At 43.0% G+C, this 23,050-nt stretch overlaps 1 protein-coding gene across 1 annotated transcript; it reads left to right on the forward strand.

The window, feature by feature from the left end:
• Window positions 1–4,938: 4,938 nt before the first annotated feature.
• Window positions 4,939–22,230, forward strand: LOC118361841 (ribokinase-like). The gene is made up of 5 exons (XM_052485227.1): window positions 4,939–5,052; window positions 6,454–6,495; window positions 9,101–9,293; window positions 20,658–20,749; window positions 22,162–22,230. The coding sequence occupies exons 1-5, from the start codon at window positions 4,939–4,941 to the stop codon at window positions 22,228–22,230; spliced, it is 510 nt and encodes a 169-aa protein (XP_052341187.1).
• Window positions 22,231–23,050: the final 820 nt, after the last annotated feature.

Raw genomic sequence — 23,050 nt, forward strand, 5'->3', positions numbered from 1 at the left:
GACCTCTCTCTGACTAAAGTGAAAATGTCTCTTAACTTACACAGCTAGTTGATGAGTCAACACAGCATGACCGTATAAGGCCTTCCTGTCTTTGAAGAAACTCTTTTTTGAAGCCATTACCTTTCTGATAATCTATTCTATCTGAAAACACTACTAGGTTATGCCAACCTATGTGACTGCTGCATAAGGAAATAAGGAAATGAATGGTCCAAAGTTAGCAATGTTTGCACAATCCTCAGTCCCTCTTAGACCTACTTCCGATAGTGATACCGATGTGGTAATAGTGGGACGGCAGGTAGCCTAGTGGTTAGAGAGTTGGGCCAGTAATCGAAAGCTTGCTGGATTGAATCCCTGAGCTGACAAGGTGAAAATCTGTTGTTCTGCCCCTGAACAAGGCAGTTAACCCACTGTTCCCCGGTAGGCTGTCATTGTAAATAAGAATTTGTTCTTAACTGACTTGTCTAGTTAATAGCTGTCAGGCTACTTTTGTGTCTGAGTCAGCTACGCTTTCTGAAGGTTAACTTAATTGGAAAGCAAATGTTTTTGTCTGTGCTGCACCCACTGGCCTCCTTAGCCATATTAGCCTTTCTAGCTATTGCTCATGATGACAGAATAGACCTAGTTATTTTCCTAGAAAAACAAGAGAGACAAAACAAGCTGAAAAACAAACAGCTGACATCGAATACCTGTGGTGGCCTTTTGGTGGCGTGGGAGAAAACAGACTGAGGTTGGAGTTGAGCTTAAACACATAACCAGCCATTTGGTTGGCGTGCTCTCAAACACTCAAACACACAATGGGCGAGTTTCTGGTGAGGGAGGGGCAGAGGTTTACCATACCTGTCAATCACAGGTGTTGAGATGCTAGGCAGCCAAGCAAGCCAATAGTTGTAGTCAGTTGCCAATAAAGGCTGGACCGGAAGGTGTGTGTGTGTGTGTGTGTGTGTGTGTGTGTGTGTGTGTGTGTGTGTGTGTGTGTGTGTGTGTGTGTGCGTGCGTGTGCAGAGTGAAATTACTATGCTCGGCCCACACCCTCTCCTACTTCCTCTCAAGTTTGCATAGTAGTGTATCACTCTGCATATCAGAAAAACAAATCACCACCCAAATCACCAAATCACCACCCTGCATCGTGTGTGTGTGCACATGCGTGCGTTAGGAGAGAGAGAAAGAGAGAGAGACAGAGAGCGAGAGAGCAAGAGTGAGCTCTTGAATAGAAAGTGAAATCCTTTGACAAAAGGCTGGTTTTCTAGTCATCCAACATACAGAAGAACATTTTCTGAGTTTAACCATAAATGTTTCCTTCATATTGCAACAAAACATACAACCTATGGGATCAACTGTAGATACATTATATAAGCTAATTAAACATACTGTAATAAGAAAAGTGAGACTACATAGTTTACTTTAATGTGTGGCTGATGACATATAGGAGAGCAATACGAAGCATAGTACAAAAGGCTACATTATATAGGCTAAAATAGATTAGTACACAAATGCAGAGTTGTGAACTCGAGTCAAATGACTTGGATTTGAGTCTGACTCGAGTCACAAATGTGATGACTTGAGACTCGATTTGATAGAAAATAAAATGACTTGGACTTTTATTTCTTTCTAGAATGACGGCCTACTGGACACTGGTCCAATAATGCACCTCCCTTTGGGACTCCCAATCACGGCCGATTGTGATACAGCCTGGAGTTGAAACAGGGTCTGTAGTGATGCCGCTAAGCACAGATGCAGTGCCTTAGACTGCGGCGGCACTCGGGAGCCCACTTGGGAGACTTGGAGCCTCATGACTCGGGACTCAATTTTGACTTGAGAGAGATGACTTGAAATTATCTGGCCAGGTTTTGTAGTCATTTGTTACTCATTTTGTGGCACAGAGTCCATGTGGATTACTCTACACTCAGCCAGAGACAGTAGCTGCAGCAAGGCACTTGCAAAAAAACTGAAACAGATTGGCTAGTGAAACGCACAACCGGCCCTCTGATTGGACCAGGAAACTGTCAATCAACACTGGTCGGGTGAGCTCCCGAACAGATTTCTGATTTGCAGTACAGCTATAGGATTGGGTGCAGTGTAGGGAGAGAAGTAAATAATAAATATGAAGCTCCAAAAATTGTTTGGTGATCAAGAATATTAACTGTTTACATTGCAAGCTCACCAGCTATGGGTCAACAATTACTAGCATAGGCCTACTAGTCTTGGTATGTAAAAATATCTTGAAATGTATAATTTACTTATGAAGCTTGCATTTGGAATTTGTTGTTAAAATACATTTTTAGGCAACTGTGGCGGAGAGGCACTGCTTTCCACTTGCGCTCTCCAAACTCCCTCCAGTGGAGAGTGCTTTTTTTCTCTTGTTGAAATATTTGCTGTTGCTTTCACACGTTTAATGCACATGTGGTAAATCTATATTCCATGTAATACTACAATAATTGCTAGCGTTTTATCATTCCATCCCCCGTACCGTTTAATGCTACACATATACATATATTTTTATCTGTTTCATGTTTAATAGACCTATGACACATTGTCATTTAGCCAACCATGTCTTACTCTGATCTGTGTGGGCGCAATGTTTATTGTGCACATGAAGACTAATGACGTCGACAGTTCTGTTTTTTCAATGTATAGTTTATTATTATTATAGTTTCCTTTGTTCATATTTCCCGAGTTATGTTTCAGTTCCGTGTGTCCGGTTTCTATGTCTATGTCATTTTTGTTGTGCATAATAGGAGCACGGACACCTCGGTGTGCATAGAAATAGGCTACCTGGCCTGCGCTCCACACGCTTTGGAGTCAGAACATAGAATAAGATGCAATTATTGTTCCGTGTATGGTAATGCAGGACTTAGAATTGATTCGAGTCTCGACCCGTTCTTCTTGTTACTCGCCTTTAGATTTGGACCTTGAGACTACTTGGTTGTGACTCGAATAATAGTGACTTGGCCCCACCTCTGCACAAATGTGTTTCAACAAATGATTCATATATCACAGTACTTTAAAAAAAGAGGACATAAGACATAGAACATGATTCATCAAAACCAGTGAACATATGGACACCCATATGTTCCCCGCTATTTTGGTTTTGATCAAAACAACCTCAAACCTCCTGCATCATCAATACTGGAAATTCTGAGGGTGGGAAAAACAACAAATACCTATTTTTTAAATGTAAACTTACTGTAATACACACATCCACACCCACACATACTGTATACACACACACACACACACACCCACATGAAAAAATGATATGGTATAATATGGTTCAATACTATGGTTAATTCCTATATTGTTGATATAAAGAATACATGTTGGTCTGTGGTGTGTAATGAGGAGTTACTATCCCAGTTACTAATAAGCATGCACCCATTAAGAAAATGACTGTAAAAACTGTTAAATCCCTGTGGATTAATGAGGAATTGAAACATTTTATGGGATGAGGCAAAAGGAACGGCAAATAAGTCTGACTGCACAACCGATTGGCAAACGTACTGCAAATTGAGACATCGTGTGACTAAATTGAATAAAAAGAAAAAGAAACAACACGATAAATGCAAACTTCATCATCAAAGCATCACACGGAACACATCCACAGCCAAACTCATTCCATGAACCAGTCAAATAACAGGTTGTGCTGACAAAAAACAAAACATAAGTTAACGACCTAACAGCTAGACTTGTTTACAATGTACGATAATCTCTTCTGGAGCTCTGTCAGAGTGACCATCGGGTTCTTGGTCACCTCCCTGACCAAGGCCCTTCTCCCCCGATTGCTCAGTTTGGCCGGTTAACCAGCTCTAGGAAGAGTCTTGGTGGATCCAAACTTCTTCCAATGACAGACGCCACTGTGTTCTTGGGGACCTTCAACGCCGCAGAAATGTTTTGGTACCCTTCCCCAGATCTGTGCCTCGACACAATCCTGTCTCGGAGCTCTACGGACAATTCCTTCAACCTCATGGCTTGGTTTTTGCTCTGACATGCACTGTCAACTGTGGGACCTTATATAGAGATTTCTGTAGAATTTACTGTAGAGTTTTGGAAGTCTGTAGTATATAAAATATTGTTCTACAGTATACTACATAATTCTATAGTAAGTACTACACATGATTGAGGTATACTACAGCATTCTACAGTATACTACAGTTTACTATAGTAAGTACTGTAGTATTCTATAGTAAACTGTAGTATTTCTTCATTTGGATAGGCACATGCACACACACGGTGTGTTCAAGAGACAACTGGGATCTCTTTAAAAAAAATAGATCAAATCCTGACATCAGTGATCTTTAGGTCGGAAAATCTAAGAAGATGCCTGGGTTTCCGACTTGGAATTCAGAGTTCGATGACCGTTCAAAACTATTTTTCCAGTCTGATGTTCTTTTTTCAAGTTCCCAGTTGTATTGAACGCACTGAAGTCGAATGTCTGAGATGTCCAAGTTACCAGTTCCCGGTTGTCTTGAACTCTGTAACACACACACACTTTATCAATAACCAAATGCCAATAATAGATAAGGGTCATGGTGAAAAATAAGTTATTTACCCTGTTCATGCCAACCTGCTGTGACCCTAAAGTCGCCTGGTGACTCTCTGTGATTAGAGGAGAAAGCAGACAGACAACTCTCTCACCAGCCCGTAGGGTGGTAGCCTTGTGGACAGAGGGCGGTGGAAAGCATGGCCCAACCCTGTAGTGAGTCAGGCATGACTGGCATTGGCACTGACATAGTTAAGTCAAAGCAGTTGTGGTTTGGGTCTTGGCAGAGATCATATCACCAGAGAACAATTATTGCTGTCTCAATAATGGACATATCATTGAACCCGTGTCATAGCATTTGTAAGTTACTTTTATACTTTTACCAGAGGGTTGTATTATGAGTCTGTGAGGGATATTTTCACCCGTGCTATTTCTCCTTCAGCCAGGCACCAAGGCTCCCCATGGCGGGAGAGACCATCCATGGTCACAAGTTCTTCATCGGTTTCAGAGGAATAGGGGCAAACCAGTGTATTCCGGCAGCTAGAATAGAAGCCAAAACTGCCATGGTCTGCAAGGTATGACACAGTGATAGTATATGGAAAGCACACACACACACACACACACACACACACACACACACACACACACACACACACACACACACACACACACACACACACACACACACACACACACACACACACACACACACACACACACACACACACACACACACACACACACACACACACACACACACACACTTCACTCTCTCTGTCTACATACACTCTCTCTCTTTCTATCCATATAAGCATTTCGCGGTACCTGTTGTATTCGGCGCATGTGACAATTACAATTTGATATGTATCTACTTACCTACCTACCAACTACCTACCTACCGACCTCCTCTCATCCCACCTGTCAACGCCCTGGCCCGCATTCTCTCTTGATCTTTACCATTACACACGGATAACACAAACCCAAACACCACTCTCCTTCAAACACACATTATTCCCATACATCCAACCCAAGGTCTCTAATCAGCTAGGCACAGTACAGCATGAAAAACTTTCACCAAAGTAGCTGAAGCCCCACCTCTGTCAAGAACAAAGGGCCAGATCGATATGCAAGTAGAACGCAAGAGCGGCTCTCCAGGCATGGGCACAGCCCAAAAATAGATGCCTAGGCTTTTAAGAAACATCGAAGGAGGAAGGCCGCACTTCAAACAAAAAGGGGGCCAAGGCTGCCACTGTATTGCTACTACCGCTGCATACTACACATCATAGGCAGTTAGGGCACAGATGCCTCTTTGGCTTATTGTTTGAAAGCGTAGGATAAAAGTGGAGAGCCTGAGGGCGAGGTGGGGACCCCGTTGACGCCCCCCCGAGTGAGTTTATGATGTGGACATCCCAGAGCGGATGGAGTGAAGTGGGGAGGATGAGGGAGGAGAGGTGGACATGAGGAGGCGTCGGACGGGTGGGATCGTCATATCTTGAAGGCTTGGCGCGATGGCCATGTGTGTGTGTGTTTGTGTGTGTGTATGCGTGTGTGTGTGCATGTGTTTGTGTTGAGTGACGGCACTTTGCCAGTATGCCAGCGGGGTACAAGAAAATACAATCAATTCCGTTGATATCTCATGTATGGCTTAGATCAGTGTTTTCAAAGTTTCATCATTACATTTTTCTTCCAGGTTGGCAAAGACTTTGGAGAAAACTAAATTCTGAATTTGAAGGACAATGATGTATCCACAGGTTGGAACACCAAAACTAGCTTAAAACTGATAGACGTGATTTCATGGCATGCATCATCCCAGACCTTGATCGAAATAGTATGTTTTCCTATGCTTGGTTTAAAGTTACGGTTGTGCAGCATAATTGAACCAATGAAATAGTCCCAAAAGTGTCAAACAATTAGAAATGAATGGTTACATTATATGTATTGTAATGCTTAAAATTTATTTTTTTCTCCCTCTCTAGACTGATGCTGCCACTGGTTCTGCCTCTATCATTGTCAATGATGCAGATTAAACAAGGCCAGTAGGCCCTGTTGGAATGTTAACCCCCCCCCAACAAAATAACATACACACGATCACTCACTCATCGAATGTGCACGTACTTGGTTACTCAATCAGACACACACATACTGTACATATGCTTTACTGAGGAGCATGATTTGTTGGATGTGTGCTAACATACAAACAGACACACACACACAGTAAGTGCATCTGATTGGGGAAATTATTAGCAAGTACCACTCTACTACTTCCATATAAACCCTACTTACCACAGTGTAAAATAAAATAAAAAATAAACATCATGTTTTCATGGGGAATTCAGAATTCTAATCGACTTTCCTGCAGTTCCTACCGCTTCCAGTGGATGTCACCAGTTTGTAGAAATTGGTTGAGGTTTTTCCTTTGTGTAATGAAGAAGTACCATAGCTCAGAACGAATGTCACTTCATGTGTACCTTTTGATAGAGGCACGTAAACCAGAAAAGTAGCGTCAGTTTGTTTTGCTCCTGTATTGAACACAGATCATCCTGTCTTCAATTTGATCGATTAAATACATTTAGAAATACCAAAAGTTGTATTACAAAAGTAGTTTGAAATGTTTTGGCAAAGTTTACAGGTAACTTTTGAGATGTTTTGTAGCGATGTTGAGTAAGTTGGAAGTGGTGTTTTTCTGGATCAAATGCGCCAAATAAATGGGCATTTTGGATATATATCGACGGAATTAATCGAACAAAAGGACCATTTGTGATGTTTATGGGACATATAGGAGTGCCAACAAAAGAAACTCGTCAAAGGTAAGGCATGATTTATCTTTTATTTCTGCGTTTTGTGTCGCGCCTGCAGAGTTGAAATATGCAACTCTCTCATTGTTTACTGTTGTGCTATCATCAGATAATAGCATCTTATGCTTTCGCCGAAAAGCCTTTTTGAAATCTGACATGTTGTCTGGATTCACAACAAGATTACATTTGCTATCTTGCATGTGTAATTTAATGAAAGTTAGATTTTTATAGAAATGTATTTGCACTTGGTGCTCTGCATTTTCCCTGGCTATTGGCCATGCAAGCGTCCCGCCTACCCCAGAGAGGTTAGCATCGATGGGGCTGTAGTGGAGCAGGTCGAAAATTTCGAGTTTCTTGGTGTCCACATCACCAACAAACTATCATGGTCCAAACATCCCAAGACGGTTGTGAAGAGGGCACGACAAAACCTTTTCCCCCTCAGAAGAATGAAAGTATTTGGCATTGGTCTCCAGATCCTCAAAGCTTCTAGAGCTGCACCACTGAGAGCATCCTGACCGGTTGCATCACTGCCTGGTATGGCAACTGCTCGGCATCCAACCGTAAGGCGCTACAGAGGGTAGTGCGAACAGCCCAGTACATCACTGGGACCAAGGTTCCTGCCATCCATGACCTATATAATAGGCGTGTCAGAGGAAAGCCCATAAAATGGTCAGAGACTCCAGTCACCCAAGTTATAGACTGTTTTCTCTGCTACTGCACGGCAAGTAGTATTTTAGTCTACTTGGTAAATATTTTCTTAACACTTCTTGAACTGCACTGTTGGTTAAGGGCTTGTAAGTAAACATTTTACGGTAAAGTCTACACTTATTTTATTCGGCGCATGTGACAAATAAAGGTTGATTTGATTTCTATAATGCTACCAAGTGTGATATAGCCTATTAAGCTAGCAAGAAGACAATGTATTGATCCTCATGTCCTAATCAGGTCTCCATACAAAGACAAAAAAGCAGTAAGCAGGTAGCCCATGGAGTAGTTGTGTGTAGGAAGAAGTTTGACTATGATCTTTTAGCAACGGCTTCCAGGCCTGCTAAGACGTTTAAATAGAAATAGTTATGTCTAGAACTGGGGATGATCCAGAATCAGTCAGTATGGCAGAAAATAGGCTAACCAATTGAATCAGTTGGCATGGAAGAAAGTACACTAACCAATGCATGTGGGCACCAACAGATTTGAACGAGGTTGAAAACAATGGTCTATGGTCATTTCCGTTCGAACTGAATCCAGGAAATGTATTTATTTTGTGGATACATTTTCAAAAGACGATGTGAGAGGATATACAGAGAGGATATATATGTAAATAGTTGAATTGCAATTCCTTTCCTGAATCCACTGAGCAAAAGTGGTTCAAGGATCTCAGGCCCCACACGCTTCAGCTAACAAATGAACAGCAGGTCGGTTCGACAACCTAGACGAGTATTCAAAAATACCCAAGAGAAAACACTCCCAGCTAATTAATTTAAGGTGCATAGTGTAGCAGTACTAAAAGAAAAGTCAGAGGAGATTGGATCATGTCCAAGGCCCAGTCCAACAATGTGGCAGAAACTCCTGTAAGATCGACAGGAAAGTAGCAAGCCTTACTGTAACACAGACAGACACACACTCAAGTGGTGTGCCCACCCACATATCAGCTGATGCATTATATCACCTGGTTCTACTTGCAGACACAGATGCAGATATGAAGGGAGTCCTGGATAATTGTATAATATACACAGAGAAGACACAAACACAGAAACACACACATGTTTTCGTATGCAAGGCCAAGTGAACTTTCTGTCCTGTGATTATCTTTCCATTGGGCCTCTTCCAGTTGTGTCACGTCGCAGGGGAGATCGCCATCGTGATCGTGGCCGGCACCAACCTGCTGGTGGGTGGCAAGGTTCTGTGGCGGGCCCTGTCAGCCCGGATGCATGCCAAGGTGCTGGTGTGCCAGCTGGAAGTCAGCCCGCACACCTCCCTGCAGGCCCTCCTGCAGGCCCTGCTCCTGGCCCAGGAGAACAAAGGTCAGTCTGGACGTCTGTCTTTGTACTGTCTAAGTCTGTCTGTCTGTCTTGGAAAACAACAGTACATCTGGATGTAGGTCACGGCGCTCTATCATCATTAACACCCCAATCTATTCTTGGACTGCGTCAGGGTCACACAGACATCTGGGGAGTTGGGACATCTGGCCCTGGTGTCAGAGGCCCATTATTAGTAACCATCACCAGCATGCTGTAACGGGCACTCAATCACAGATGGGCAATCTGGGCAACCCATATGGCACTGCAAGCCATCTCAGACATGTCAACCCTGATATCATACACCTCTGCATGGATTATGCCAATCAGCCAATAAACTCCCTCTGCCAAGGCACTAAAAGGCATCAATGCATGGAGTGAAAGGAGCCACTGTGAAGTGATAGTGATGATTGCAGTGCTCGTGGATTACGTGAATGCCCCCCCTTCACCCGGTGGGCTCGCTGCTGCCGGGTTTACACATATGACACCTCGGGAGATGTCCACAAGGATGAAAAAATAAACAGATATGTCGAAATAACTTTCCATGGTTGTGGTCTTGCTTCTTGCTTTTTCACTATCTACACTTGGTGTTGCTTCACATAGAATCACTGGAGGAATTCTTCAAAGATTTATTCATTTTTAAAGATATTCATGTATTCATTTACTGTGTACAGTATGTACTATACAGCCCAATGGGATTGGTTTCATTGTGACGCACTGTTTTAATAAAAAAATGTCATACACTGAATATGTATTTCTTTTTTTGCCTGTGTGTCCTCTTCCACCAACAAATTAATATGTTGTTTATTCTCCATCTCTGTCTCTATATCATTTCACTCTACCTCATTAGAAAGGTGGGGGGTAATTAGATTAACCTGTAAGGGGTAATGCATCTAGCCAAACCTCTTTCTCTTACTATCTCTCTCCCTTTTTTTCTTTTTTTTCTCACCCTATTTCGCTCTTTCTTTCCCTCTGCTTCTATCTCTCTCCATCTCTCTTTCTTTTCTGCTATCTGTTCAAGAGGCAACTTTGCTATTTTCTTACCAGACGCAATTAGAGCCTATTATTAAACCCTCTCCAAACGCCCCCAGTGACCTGTGTGTGTGTGTGTGTGTTAGACACTGTGTAACGTCTGCTTCCATCTCACACTCCCAAACACGTAGATCCCCTGAACGCAGCTCACTGTCCAGCCCACTTTCCAGATCACACTCTGAAACACATAGATCCCCTGAAAGCAGCTCACTCTCCAGATCCCAATCAATTGAATTCTGATCACTTGTTCACACACCTGTATGTCACTATCACACGCTATTTAGTTCAGTTCTTTGCACCCCATCATTGAGAGGTGTTGTTTGTTTTGTGACACTTCTATTCGGAGAGCTGTTTTTTTTTTGTCCGTAATTTAATCCTCCTGTGTATGATAGTTTTGGCCTGCCTCATTAACGATGCCTTTTGCATTTCCTGTTATCAACTTACTGCCTGATCTCCCGGACGACATTACTAGCCTTTTCCCTGCCTGTACTGTTGCCTTTTTGGACCCCCTGTGTATGACCTTCTGCCTGTCCCTGGACCCAGCTACCTGCCACCTCCTGTGTATGACCTTCTGCCTGTCCCTGGACCCAGCTACCTGCCACCTCCTGTGGCCCTTTACCAATAAACACCTACTGCACCCTGCACTTGAAACCAGCTCTTTGTCTCCCATTGTGTTCACGACAGACTGTGCTTACAGTATTTCTCTCTTTCAGCCCCGATCCCTCCTTTTTCTCTCTCTTCTGCCTCTTTGAAACACCTGCCTTCTCTATCACTTTATCCATCCCTACATTTCTGTCTCTCATCATTACAGTTTTCAAACACTGCTCTCTGTGTGTGTGGTGTGTGTGTGTGCCTATGCAAATACATTGGAGGATGGCAATTACAAATACACGCAGCTTAGCCAACCCGACGGACCAAAAGACCCAGGTTGTGTTGCAAATGGGATCCTATTCCCAATATAGTCCACTACTTTTGACCACGGCTCACACTGTTAAAAATGACTTTTTGGATCAACCCCCCAAAAAATACTTTAATAACTGCAATATCATAACCAAGCTACGGCTAACTTAACTTAGAAACCTTATCAGGCTCTTTAGTATCACATGCAATTATACTAGTACTGTATCATTGCAGATACTGACAGTGTACAAGTTCCAGCTTCAATAACAAATACAATAGGCCACATTAATTTGAATGTCACTCTCACAAGTGTGCAAAAAGAACTAACTGAAATTCACGCCCCCAATAAGCCACTCTTCAGATAGGTTGACGCCTACTACAATGCCTCCACTGCTACTCAATGCTCATGGGCATGATAAATACAAATCTGACAAATAGAATAGAATAGGTTGAATGAACCAAAGCGTAATTTTTATCATTCCAATCAGTAAAAACACATCACATGAACAACTGTGCCATCCCACTTCTTACAGTGCATAGGGAATAGGGTGCCATTTGGAATGCACTCCCAGACGAAGTTCACTGTGCCTTTAAACAGCTTAGAAAATTCCAGAAAATTATGTCATGGCTTTAGAAGCTTCTGATAGGCTAATTGACATCTTTTGAGTCAATTGGAGGTGTACCTGTATATGTATTTCAAGGCCTACCTTCAAGCTCAGTGCCTCTTTGGAATCAGGAAGTAAACAAAAATTCAAATTTTGCACTTTAAAAAGCTATGAGGAAAATTTGCATTGTAATTTCACTATACTTCCTGAGAATTGACTAAATGGTAATGGAGGACCCCAACCCTGCAGAGCAGTCCCATAATAACCAACAAGTCCCTAATGTCTCAGTCAGTCATAACCATAAAGTGACAATGACTCGGCCCAAAGTCGGAAGTTTACATTCACTTAGGTTGGAGTCATTAAAACTAGTTTTTCAACCACTCCACACATTTCTTGTTAACAAACTATAGTTTTAGCAAGTCGGTCAGGACATCTACTTTGTGCATGACACAAGTAATTTTTCCAACAATTGTAAACAGACAGATTATTACACTTATAATTTACTTCCTGATTTGATATGCCTAGGTCCAGTTGTACCATTATTTGTTACTGTAGTGACCTTGATTTGAGTGAATTAGAATAGAGTTGACCCCAACCCTGCTGTAATGTCAAGTGTATTGGGCACACATGTTATTGTTTGTGCAATTTTGTGCACTGTAGCTAATTCACAAGCATTGCTCTGGACTGTGGTTGAACCATCCTCCTCTGGTGATGTGGTCGATGTGAACAGATGGCAGATGGTTCTCAAGATAGGGGTGAGGAAGAGGGTGATAGCACTGGCGGTGCCTCTTTAGTTTACACTGTTTTCGATACACAAGCATAGATGAGAGAGACAGATGAGAGTGGGTGGAAAGAGAGACCAGAGTATTTGAGACAGAGATTCAGAGAGAAGGGAAGGGGAAAGTCTAGAAAGAGGAGACAAAAGACAAAGAGAGGGGGAGATAGAAAGAAGAAAAAATGAGCTGAGAGATGGAAGTTAAATTGAGACCCGCTGTGAAAGAGAAGAGGGGGAAGATATTGAGAGAGGGGAGAGAGAGGAAAGAGTTATTTCTTTGAACCAGAAACCCCTTGGAAAGTGGAAGGAAGGTATGATCTGTATCATCCACACATGTGGCCTGCCTGTGTGTACTTGTGTGTTTGTGTCTGGGTGTGTGACACGCTGTTTCCTCTTTTACTTGAGAGGCCCCAGCATCCAACTCTACTTCCGGCGCCGACAGATATGGCTCTGCGTTCCTAGGAAACTATGCAGTATTTTGTGTTATTTCTTACATTGGTACCCCAGGTAATCTTAGGTTTTACTACTACAGTCGGGAGGAACTACTAAATATAAGAGCAACTCACCATCATTACAACCAAGAATATGACTTTCCCGAAGCGTTTCCTTTGTTCTGCCTTCCACCCAGGACAATGGATTGGACGCCAGCCGGCGACCCAAATCATTGACGTCGTAAAAGAGGCAAACGAGGTGGTCTTCTGGTCAGGCTCTGGAGACGAGCACATCGCGCACCACTCCCTAGCATACTACTCTCCAATGCCCAGTCTCTTGACAACAAGGTTGATAAAATCCGAGCACGGGTAGCATTCCAGAGAGGCATCAGAGACTGTAACGTTTTTTGCCTCACGGAAACATGGCTCACTCGAGAGATGCTAACGGATTCGGTGCAGCTAGCTGGTTTCTTCACGCATCGCGCCGATAGAAACAAGCATCTTTCTGGTAAGAAGAGGGGCGGGGGGGTATTCCTTATGATTAACGAGACGTGGTGTGATCATAACAACATGCAGGAAGTCAAGTCCTTCTGTTAACCTGACTTAGAATTCCTCACAATCAAATGTCGACCGCAATACCTACCAAGGGAATTCTCTTTGATTATAATCACAGCCGTATATATTCCCCCCCAAGCAGACACATCGATGGCCCTGAACAAACTTTATTTGACTCTATTGTAAATTGGAAACCACATATCCTGAGGCTGCATTCATTGTAGCTGGGGATTTAAAACAAGGCTAATCTGAAAACAAGACTCCCTAAATTGTATCAGCATATCGATTGCGCAACCAGGGCTGGTAAAACCCAGGATCATTGTCATTCTAACTTCCGTGACGCATATAAGTCCCCCCCCCCCCACCCTCCTTTCAGAAAAGCTGACCACGACATTTTGTTGCTCCCTGCCTACAGACAGAAACTAAAACAAGAAGCTCCTGCGCTGAGGTCTGTTCAACGCTGGTCCGATCAATCTGATTCCACGCTTCAAGACTGCTTCGATCACGTGGATTGGCATATGTTCTGTATTGCGTCCAACAACAACATTGACGAATACGCTGATTCGGTGAGCGAATTCATTAGAAAGTGCATTGACGATGTCGTATCCATAGCAACAATTAAAACATTCCCAAACCAAAAACCGTGGATTGATGGCAGCATTTGCGTGAAACTGAAAGCGCAAACCACTGCTTTTAACCAGGGCAAGGTGACCGGAAACTTGACTGAATACACAGTGTAGCTATTTCCTCCACAAGCTAAGCTCCAGTATAGAGTCAAAGTAGAGTCGCAATTCAACGGCTCAGACACGAGGTACAGTATGTGGCAGGGTCTACAGTCAATCACGGATTACAAAAAGAAAACCAGCCCCGTCACGGACGAGGATGTCTTGCTCCCAGATAGACTAAGTAACTTTTTTGCCCGCTTTGAGGACAATACATGACACGGCCCGCAACCAAAACCTGCGGACTCTCCTTCACTGCAGCCGATGTGAGTAAAACATTTAAACGTGTTAACCCTCGCAAGGCTGCAGGACCAGACGGCATCCTCAGCCGCGTTCTCAGAGCATGCGCAGACCAGCTGGCTGGTGTGTTTACAGACATATTCAATCAAGCCTTATCCCAGTCTGCTGTTCCCACATGCTTCAAGAGGGCCACCATTGTCCCTGTTCCCAAGAAAGCTAAGGTAACTGAGCTAAACGACAACCGCCCCGTAGAACCCGCTTCCGTCATCATGAAGTGCTTTGAGAGACTAGTCAAGACTAGTCAATATCTCCTACACCCTAGACCCACTACAATTTGCTTACCGCCCAAATAGGTCCACAGTCGATGCAATCGCAACCACACTGCACACTGCCCTAACCCATCTGGACAAGAGGAATACCTATGTGAGAATGCTGTTCATCGACTACAGCTCAGCATTTAACACCATAGTACCCTCCAAACTCGTCATCAAGCTCAAGGCGCTGGGTCTCGACCCCGCCCTATGCAACTGGGTACTGGACTGCCTGACGGACCGCCCCCAGGTGGTGAGGGTAGGTAACAACATCTCCACCCCGCTGATCCTCAACACTGGGGCCCCACAAGGGTGTGTTCTGAACCCTCTCCTATACTCCCTGTTCACCCACGACTGTGTGGCCATGCACGCCTCCAACTCAATCATCAAGTTTGGGGACAACACTACAGTGGTAGGCTTGATTACCAACAACGACGAGACGGCCTGCAGGGAGGTGAGGGCCCTCGGAGTGTGGTGTCAGGAAAATAACCTCACACTCAACGTCAACAAAACAAATGAGATGATTGTGGACTTCAGGAAACAGCCGAGGGAGCACCCCCCTATCCACATCGACGGGACAGTAGTTGAGAGGGTAGTAAGTTTTAAGTTCCGGCGTACACATCACGGACAAACTAAATTGGTCCACCCACACAGACAGCGTCGTGAAGAAGGCGCAGCAGCGCCTCTTCAACCTCAGGAGGCTGAAGAAATTTGGCTTGTCACCAAAAGCACTCACAAACTACAGATGCACAATCGAGAGCATCCTGTCGGGCTGTATCCCCGCCTAGTACAGCAACTGCTCCGCCCACAACCGTAAGGCCGGTAGTGAGGTCTGCACAACGCATCACCGGGGGCAAACTACCTTCCCTCCAGGACACCTACACCACCCGATGTCACAGGAAGGCCATAAAGATCATCAAGGACAACAACCACCCGAGCCACTGGCTGTTCACCCCGCTTATCATCCAGAAGGCGAGGTCAGTACAGGTGCATCAAAGCAGGGACCGAGAGACTGAAAAACAGCTTCTATCTCAAGGCCATCAGACTGTTAAACAGCCACCACTAACATTGAGTGGCTGCTGCCAACACAATGACTCAACTACAGCCACTTTAATAATGGAAATGGATGTAAAATATTTTACTAGCCACTTTAAACAATGCTACTTACCCTACATTACTCATCTCATATGTATATGTATATACTGTACTCTATATAATCTACTAAATCTTTATGTAATACATGTATCACTAGCCACTTTAACTATGCCACTTTGTTTACATTCCCTACATTACTCATCTCATATGTATATACTGTACTCGATACCATCTATTGTATCTTGCCTATGCCGTTCTCTACCATCACTCATTCATATATCTTCATGTACATATTCTTTATTCCTTTACACTAGTGTGTATAAGGTCGTAGTTGTGGAATTGTTAGGTTAGATTACTCGTTGGTTATTACTGCATTGTCGGACCTAGAAGCACAAGCATTTTGCTACACTCGCATTAATATCTGCTAACCATGTGTATGTGACAAATAGATTTGATTTGATTTTGATTTGAGTCAAACGTGGCCAAAGCCCTGAGCAAACCTACGCAGCTGCTCACTTACGCACACCCACACACATACACAATCACATACTCACACACAGATACAAAATAGGGTTTTATTTCACAGACATGCGAGAATACAAAAGGCCTTTAGAGTAAATACATGCAGTGAGATATTTAAATTAGTCACATAAATAGTTATTTTGTGCCCAATATAAATAAATTAATAAATTAATGGTAAATGAATGGTAAATAATGTATTGTGTAATTTTAGTCACTTTTATTGTAAATTAGAATAGAATATTTTCTAAACCCTTCTACATTAATCTGGATGCTACCATGATTATGGGTAATCCTGAATGAATCGTGAGAAATGATGATTGAGAACGTTAGAGGCAAACATATCATACTCCCCCCAAAAATGCTAACCTCCCCTGTTATTGTAATGGTGAGAGGTTGCGTTACAGCACAATACCCCACAAGGACAAAGTGAAATCATATTTTTTTTTAAATATTTGCAAATGTATTGAAAATGAAATTCAGAAGTATCTAAAAAGTCTGGAATAAATCAAGGGTATATCAATACTTTCTGAAGGCACTGTATAAGTGAATTTGTCCCAATACTTTTGGTCCCCTAAAATGGGGGGGGACTATGTACTAAAAGTGCTGTAGTTTCTAAACGGGTTACCCGATTTGAATGAAAATACCCTCAAATTAAAGCAGATGAATTATCGTTCAAATCCAAAGTGCTGGGCTCGACGTCACAGTCCCAATACTTTTGGAATTCACTGCATGTACATCCACACACACACACACACATACACAGAATAACATGATGTTGGATAAAAAATATGTAGGGTTAAGTGTCATATGCACTGTGTAGACTGGGATACAACATATACACTGAGAATTACACCTCACTAACACATACCGGGTTACAAATCAAATTGTATTTGTCTCATGCTTCACAAACAACAAAACTTCTTACAGAGTTTTCCAACAATGCAGAGTTAAAGATACAAAATAAAATAAAAATATAAATAGTGACACGAGGCATAAATACACAGTTAATTGTATATAGACTCCCCTATATAGACTCCCCTTTTTTTCTACTGTGTTATTGACTTGTTAATTGTTTACTCCATGTGTAACTCTGTGTTGTCTGTTCACACTGCTATGCTTTATCTTGGCCAGGTCGCAGTTGCAAATGAGAACTTGTTCTCAACTAGCCTACCTGGTTAAATAAAGGTGAAATAAAATAAAAATAAATAAAAATAAAAAGAACGAGTAAAAATAACATGGCTACATATAGCTCACCCTTCCACTGGTACATTTCCCAAACACACATGCATGCATAGGTTTACACCTTGTACACAGAGGGATATACGCAGGCACGCACGCACGCGCACACAGGGTTAGAGCTCACCCACATGCTGATGCTCTTCCCAAACACATAAGCATGACGCATGCATAGGGTACACCTCCTACATAGAGGAATACAAACACAAACACATTGAGAAACCTAAGTTGAAGAACCGAGCATGTGTAAGGCCACCTCTCTGGGCACTCTGCAGTTTTTTCTTGTCCAGGAAATTCTACTTTTTATAGCATTCATCAACTTGAGCTTTGCCTGCAGAGTGAACCCCATGGAAGCCATTGTACCCACTGAAAGAACTCAACGAGTTTCTGATTGGCATATAGTTGTAAAGGGAAAGTCTGTCGTCAGACGTTGTGGAAATTAGGGTAGCAGGTTTATAATGGCTAATGTAATTTTTGCCATTTACAGCTGATGTATGTGAAGTATGTGATTTCTTTTCATGAATCCAGATATTAGTTTTGATATATATCTGAATATAAAACATAGGTTTAAAAGGGACTATTTACTATGTTTAAGCCGAATTGTCGCTGATTGCTGGGATTTTCCCAGCACAAAATGCTTAGCTTGTATACTGATTGTAAAAAGGAGTTTTCTAGACTGGATAACTGGATTGGATAACAGTCAAAATATATATGTCCCAAATGTCATCATAATAAAAGACCAGGTTGTAATCTTGTACAACCAGGAAACCAGTTTACAACATATAAATTACGTCATTCAGATTTTGTCAACTGGGTTGGTGTCACGTTCTGACCTTAGTTCCTTTGTTTTTGTCTGTGTTTTAGTATGATCAAGGTGTGAGTTGGGGTGGGCAGTCTGTTTGTTTTTCTATGTTGGGTTTTGAGTTCGGCCTAGTATGGTTCTCAATCAGAGGCAGCTGTCAATTGTTGTCCCTGATTGAGAATCATACTTAGGTAGCCTTGGGTTTCACTTTTGGTTTGTGGGTGTTTGTTTCCGTGTGAGTGTTTGGGCCACACGGTACTGTTTCGTTTTGTTCACATTGTTTTGTTCCAGTGTTCAGTTTGTTTCTTAAAAAGACATGAACACTTACCACGCTGCACCTTGGTCCTCCTCTCTATCTCCAGACGACATCCGTTACTGTTGGATCAACATTGGTGTGTGCTGGAAGATTTTTTTTTATACCAAGATATTTCCGTAAACACTAGCTTTCTCTCATGCCCTTTATCAAACGCAGTGAATGGAGTCGTTCAGTTGTTTCAGCATTCTGCAGTGGAATGGATTGTTCTGCGGTAGCATGTACCTGATATGTACTGTACCGTTTGAGTAGGATAAAGTCCCTTCGGAAAATATTCACATTTTGTTACGTTACGCCTTATTCTAAAATGGATTTGTTAAAACAATACCCCATAATGAAAAAGCAAAACCAGTTTATTTTATTTTAGCAAACGCATTAAATATAAAAAAAACAAACCTCATTTACATAAGTATTCAGACGCTTTGCTATGAGACTCGAAAATGAGCTCAGGTGCAACCTGTTTCCATTGATCATCCTTGAGATGTTTCTACAACTTGATTGGAGTCCACCTGATGTAAATTCAATTGATTGGACATGATTTTGAAAGGCACACACCTGTCTATATAAGGTCTCAGAGTTGACAGTGCATGTCAGAGCAAAAACCAAGTAATGAGGTCGAAGGAATTGTCCGTAAAGCTAGGAGACAGGATTGTGTCGAGGCACGGATTTGGGGAAGGGTACCAAAACATTTCTGCAGCATTGAAGGTCCCCAAGAACCCAATGGCTTCCATCATTCTTAAATGGAAGAAGTTTGGAACCACCAAGACTCGTCCTAGAGCTGGCCGCTCGGCCAAACTAGGCAATCGTGGAGAAGGGCCTTGGTTAGGGAGATGACCAAAAACCCAGTTGTCAGTCTGACAGAGCTCTAGAGTTCCTCTGTGGAGATGGGAGAACCTTCCAGAAGGACAACCATCTATGCAGCACTCCATCAATCAGGCCTTTATGCTAGAGAGGCCAAAAGGAAGCCACTCCTCAGTAAAAGGCACATGACAGCCCACTTGGAGTTTGCCAAAAGGCACCTAAAGACTCTCAGACCAGGGGAAAAAATATAATCTGGTCTGATGAAACCAAGATTGAACTCTTTGGCCTGAATGACAAGCATCAGGTCTGGAGAGGAAACCTGTTACCATACCTACGGTGAAGCATGGTGGTGGCAGCATCATGATGTGGGGATGTTTTCAAGTGGCAGGGACTGGGAGACTAGTCAGGTCGAGGCAAAGATGAACGGAGCAAAGTACAGACAGATCCTTGAGGAAAACCTGCTCAAGAGCACTTGGGACCTCAGACTGGGGCGATGGTTCACCTTCCATCAGGACAACCACCCTAAGCACACAGCCAAGGAGTGGCTTCGGGACAAGTCTCTGAATGTCCTTGAGTGGTCCTGCCAGAGCCCAGACTCGAACCCGATCGAACATCTCTGGAGAGACCTGAAAATAGCTGTGCAGCATCGCTCTCCATCCAACCTGACAAAGCTTGAGAGGATCTGCAGAGAAGAATGGAGAAACTCCCCAAATACAATTGTGCCAAACTTGTAGCGTCATACCCAAGAAGACATGAGTCTGTAATCGCCGGTAAAGGTGCTTCAACAAAGTCCTGAGTAAAGGGTCTGAATACTTATGTAAATGTGATATTTATTTTTTTAATATAAATTTGCAAAACTTTCAAAAAACCTGTTTTTGCTTTGTCATTATGGGTTATTGTGTGTAGTTTGATGAGGGAAAATTTAATCAGTTTTAGAATAAGGTTCTAACCTAACAAACTGTGGAAAATAGGGGTCTGAATACTTTCCAAAGGCACTGTATATATAGATACTGTTTCCTATATCTTACAGTGAAGACCATTTTCAACCCAGCGCCGGCCATTCCAGACTTGCATTCCGATTTCTACAGAGTCTCTGATGTGTTCTGCTGTAACGAATCAGAGGTGAGATAGATAGACATTGTGAAGCAACACACACACACACACCAAATATGTAAAATAACTCTCTTCCTTCAATGTCAATTCAAATCAAATTACAATTCTTACATGCTTCGTAAACAACAGGTGTAGACTAACCGTGAAATTATTACTTATGGGCCCTTCCCAACAATGCAGAATACCCCCACCTCCAAAAATAAATAGAATAATCATTGAAAAAATAGTAACACAACAAATACATTTCAGCACCTATTTGCCTGAGGCGCTGTGGCGAGCGCTGAAGCCTGCAGTTAAAAAACAAACCCAGTCCCCCTTCCTCACCTCCTTCACAACCATTCTATTGTATCTTCAGGGTCACGGCCCTGCACATCAATAGCATAGCAGCTGTCTCACAGGTAAGTAACCCCTTTTGGCTTGAATGGAAAAGATGATTCCCTACCTGCCTCCATTTCTCCCCTCCCTCCATTTACAGTAAAGGGTGTTATGGAGCCACCTTAGCCTCACACCTCCACTGTCAGAGATGACAGATAGGGGTTGGGAATGATGGAAAACAGGGCAGATGTGTTGAGAGTGAGTCAGATTCACCCGTCGGGTAACACAGAGATGAGTTTGCCCAGAAACGTCTCTTAGAGGGACTTTGATGTGGTCGGGTGGGGGGCTTTGCAGGTGGGGTCTTAAAAGAGTGAGTTGAAGATGGAGTCTACTGTCTTTTTCTTTTGTAAGTTTGAGTGTAAGACACACACACACTCCTTGCTTTCATCCTCTCACTGCTACTCATCTTTCAGTCAAGGCAGTGAAATGATTCACCCGCCCAGAGCACACACACACACACAAACACACTGATCCTCTGGGCTCCTCCGATGAGTAAGGAGAAGACAGATAGCTCTTCTTCTTATTTGGCAGCCGACCAGAACTGGGTGGCACCAGAGACTATGAGCACTGATAATATACTGTTTGTGGTTTATTTTTCAACTATCAATTGTTGGCATTGAAGCCTCCTCGATGATGAAGTGAAAGCCTCCATTTATGCTTAGTGTTTGTGGTAGTGGTGCCCTGACCCCCACAGAGAGGTGAGCTAGCTGAGCTCACTGTCTGGGCAGGTGTGGAGGGTTGACAGATAAGATGGACCTGTCCTATCTTGCTTGTGTGTGTGGTCTCCCAGTGCCATGCTGAATCTAGAAGAGGGTTGAAGGATGACAAAGTGCAAACATTCTTTGATCCACCGCCCACATAGTATGTTGCCCTGTTCATAGTGATGGGAATTAGCACCACTGTCCATTAAAGGACATCACACTGACTAGCTGCCGTATAACAGAATGGAACCGGGATTGCTGGATTGGCATACATCCCAAAGAATGATTGAGAAATAAAGGGCCATATGTCCAGTAAAAATCCCTATCTCTTTCTGCTCTATCTAGTGTCTACCAGCTCCCAGTAGAAGTTGCCCTCAGGCACAGATCAGTGAGAACAATATAAAACTGAACTAATAGGGATATATAAAGTGTTTTTGCAAGTGGTCAAAGTGCTTTAGGCTTACATTGTAGGGATAACTAATCTCAACCATCACCATTGTGTTGCACCCACCTGGGCGAAGCATGCCCAAATACTCACCATACATCGATTACCACTTAGAGGCGGGTCAGAAGCCAGAAGGTTGCTGCTTCAAATCCTAGGCCACACATCATTTCCATGGTGGTCTCCACAGTCAGAGTTGCGGACTGGGACGGACGCTGCTGACTGGGACGGACGTGGCGACTGTAGTGGATGTCGGTTGGGCTGGACAGGAGCCTGTGCTTCCGGGGCTGCGTGGTGCTGTCGGCACACAAGAGCCCTCGTCTCTGTCGATCCGCGTCTCCACTAAGCCGGTGACAATGGTGGATGCCACGGTAAAAATATCCTTAAGGTCTTAATATCACAATTTCCTGTTCCTAGGGAAACACGGGGGTGCAGATTTTTGCTCTTGCCCAGCACTAATTGTGTCACTGTGGATATGTTCGCCCCAGTAATAGACTTTGGCATACTGTCAAATATCGACCATTTACCACAAACATGAAAAAATAGTACAGTTATTACTATAGAATTCTGTTGTAAACTGTAGAATACTATACTACACATTGTAGTGCCCCTTGATCATGTGTTGTACGTACTATAGAATGTTGTAGTAGACTGTAGAATACTATAGTAAATACTATAGTAATGTCTGCAAAAACACTACACTTTTTCAACTATAGTAAATACTACAGTATTTAATTTGCATATACCCCTCCCATTCCCCTCCCACATATCCCAATTTATGGCACCCATTAG

Source organism: Oncorhynchus keta, chromosome 29 (assembly GCF_023373465.1).
Source record: "Oncorhynchus keta strain PuntledgeMale-10-30-2019 chromosome 29, Oket_V2, whole genome shotgun sequence".
Taxonomy (NCBI): Eukaryota; Metazoa; Chordata; class Actinopteri; order Salmoniformes; family Salmonidae; genus Oncorhynchus; species Oncorhynchus keta.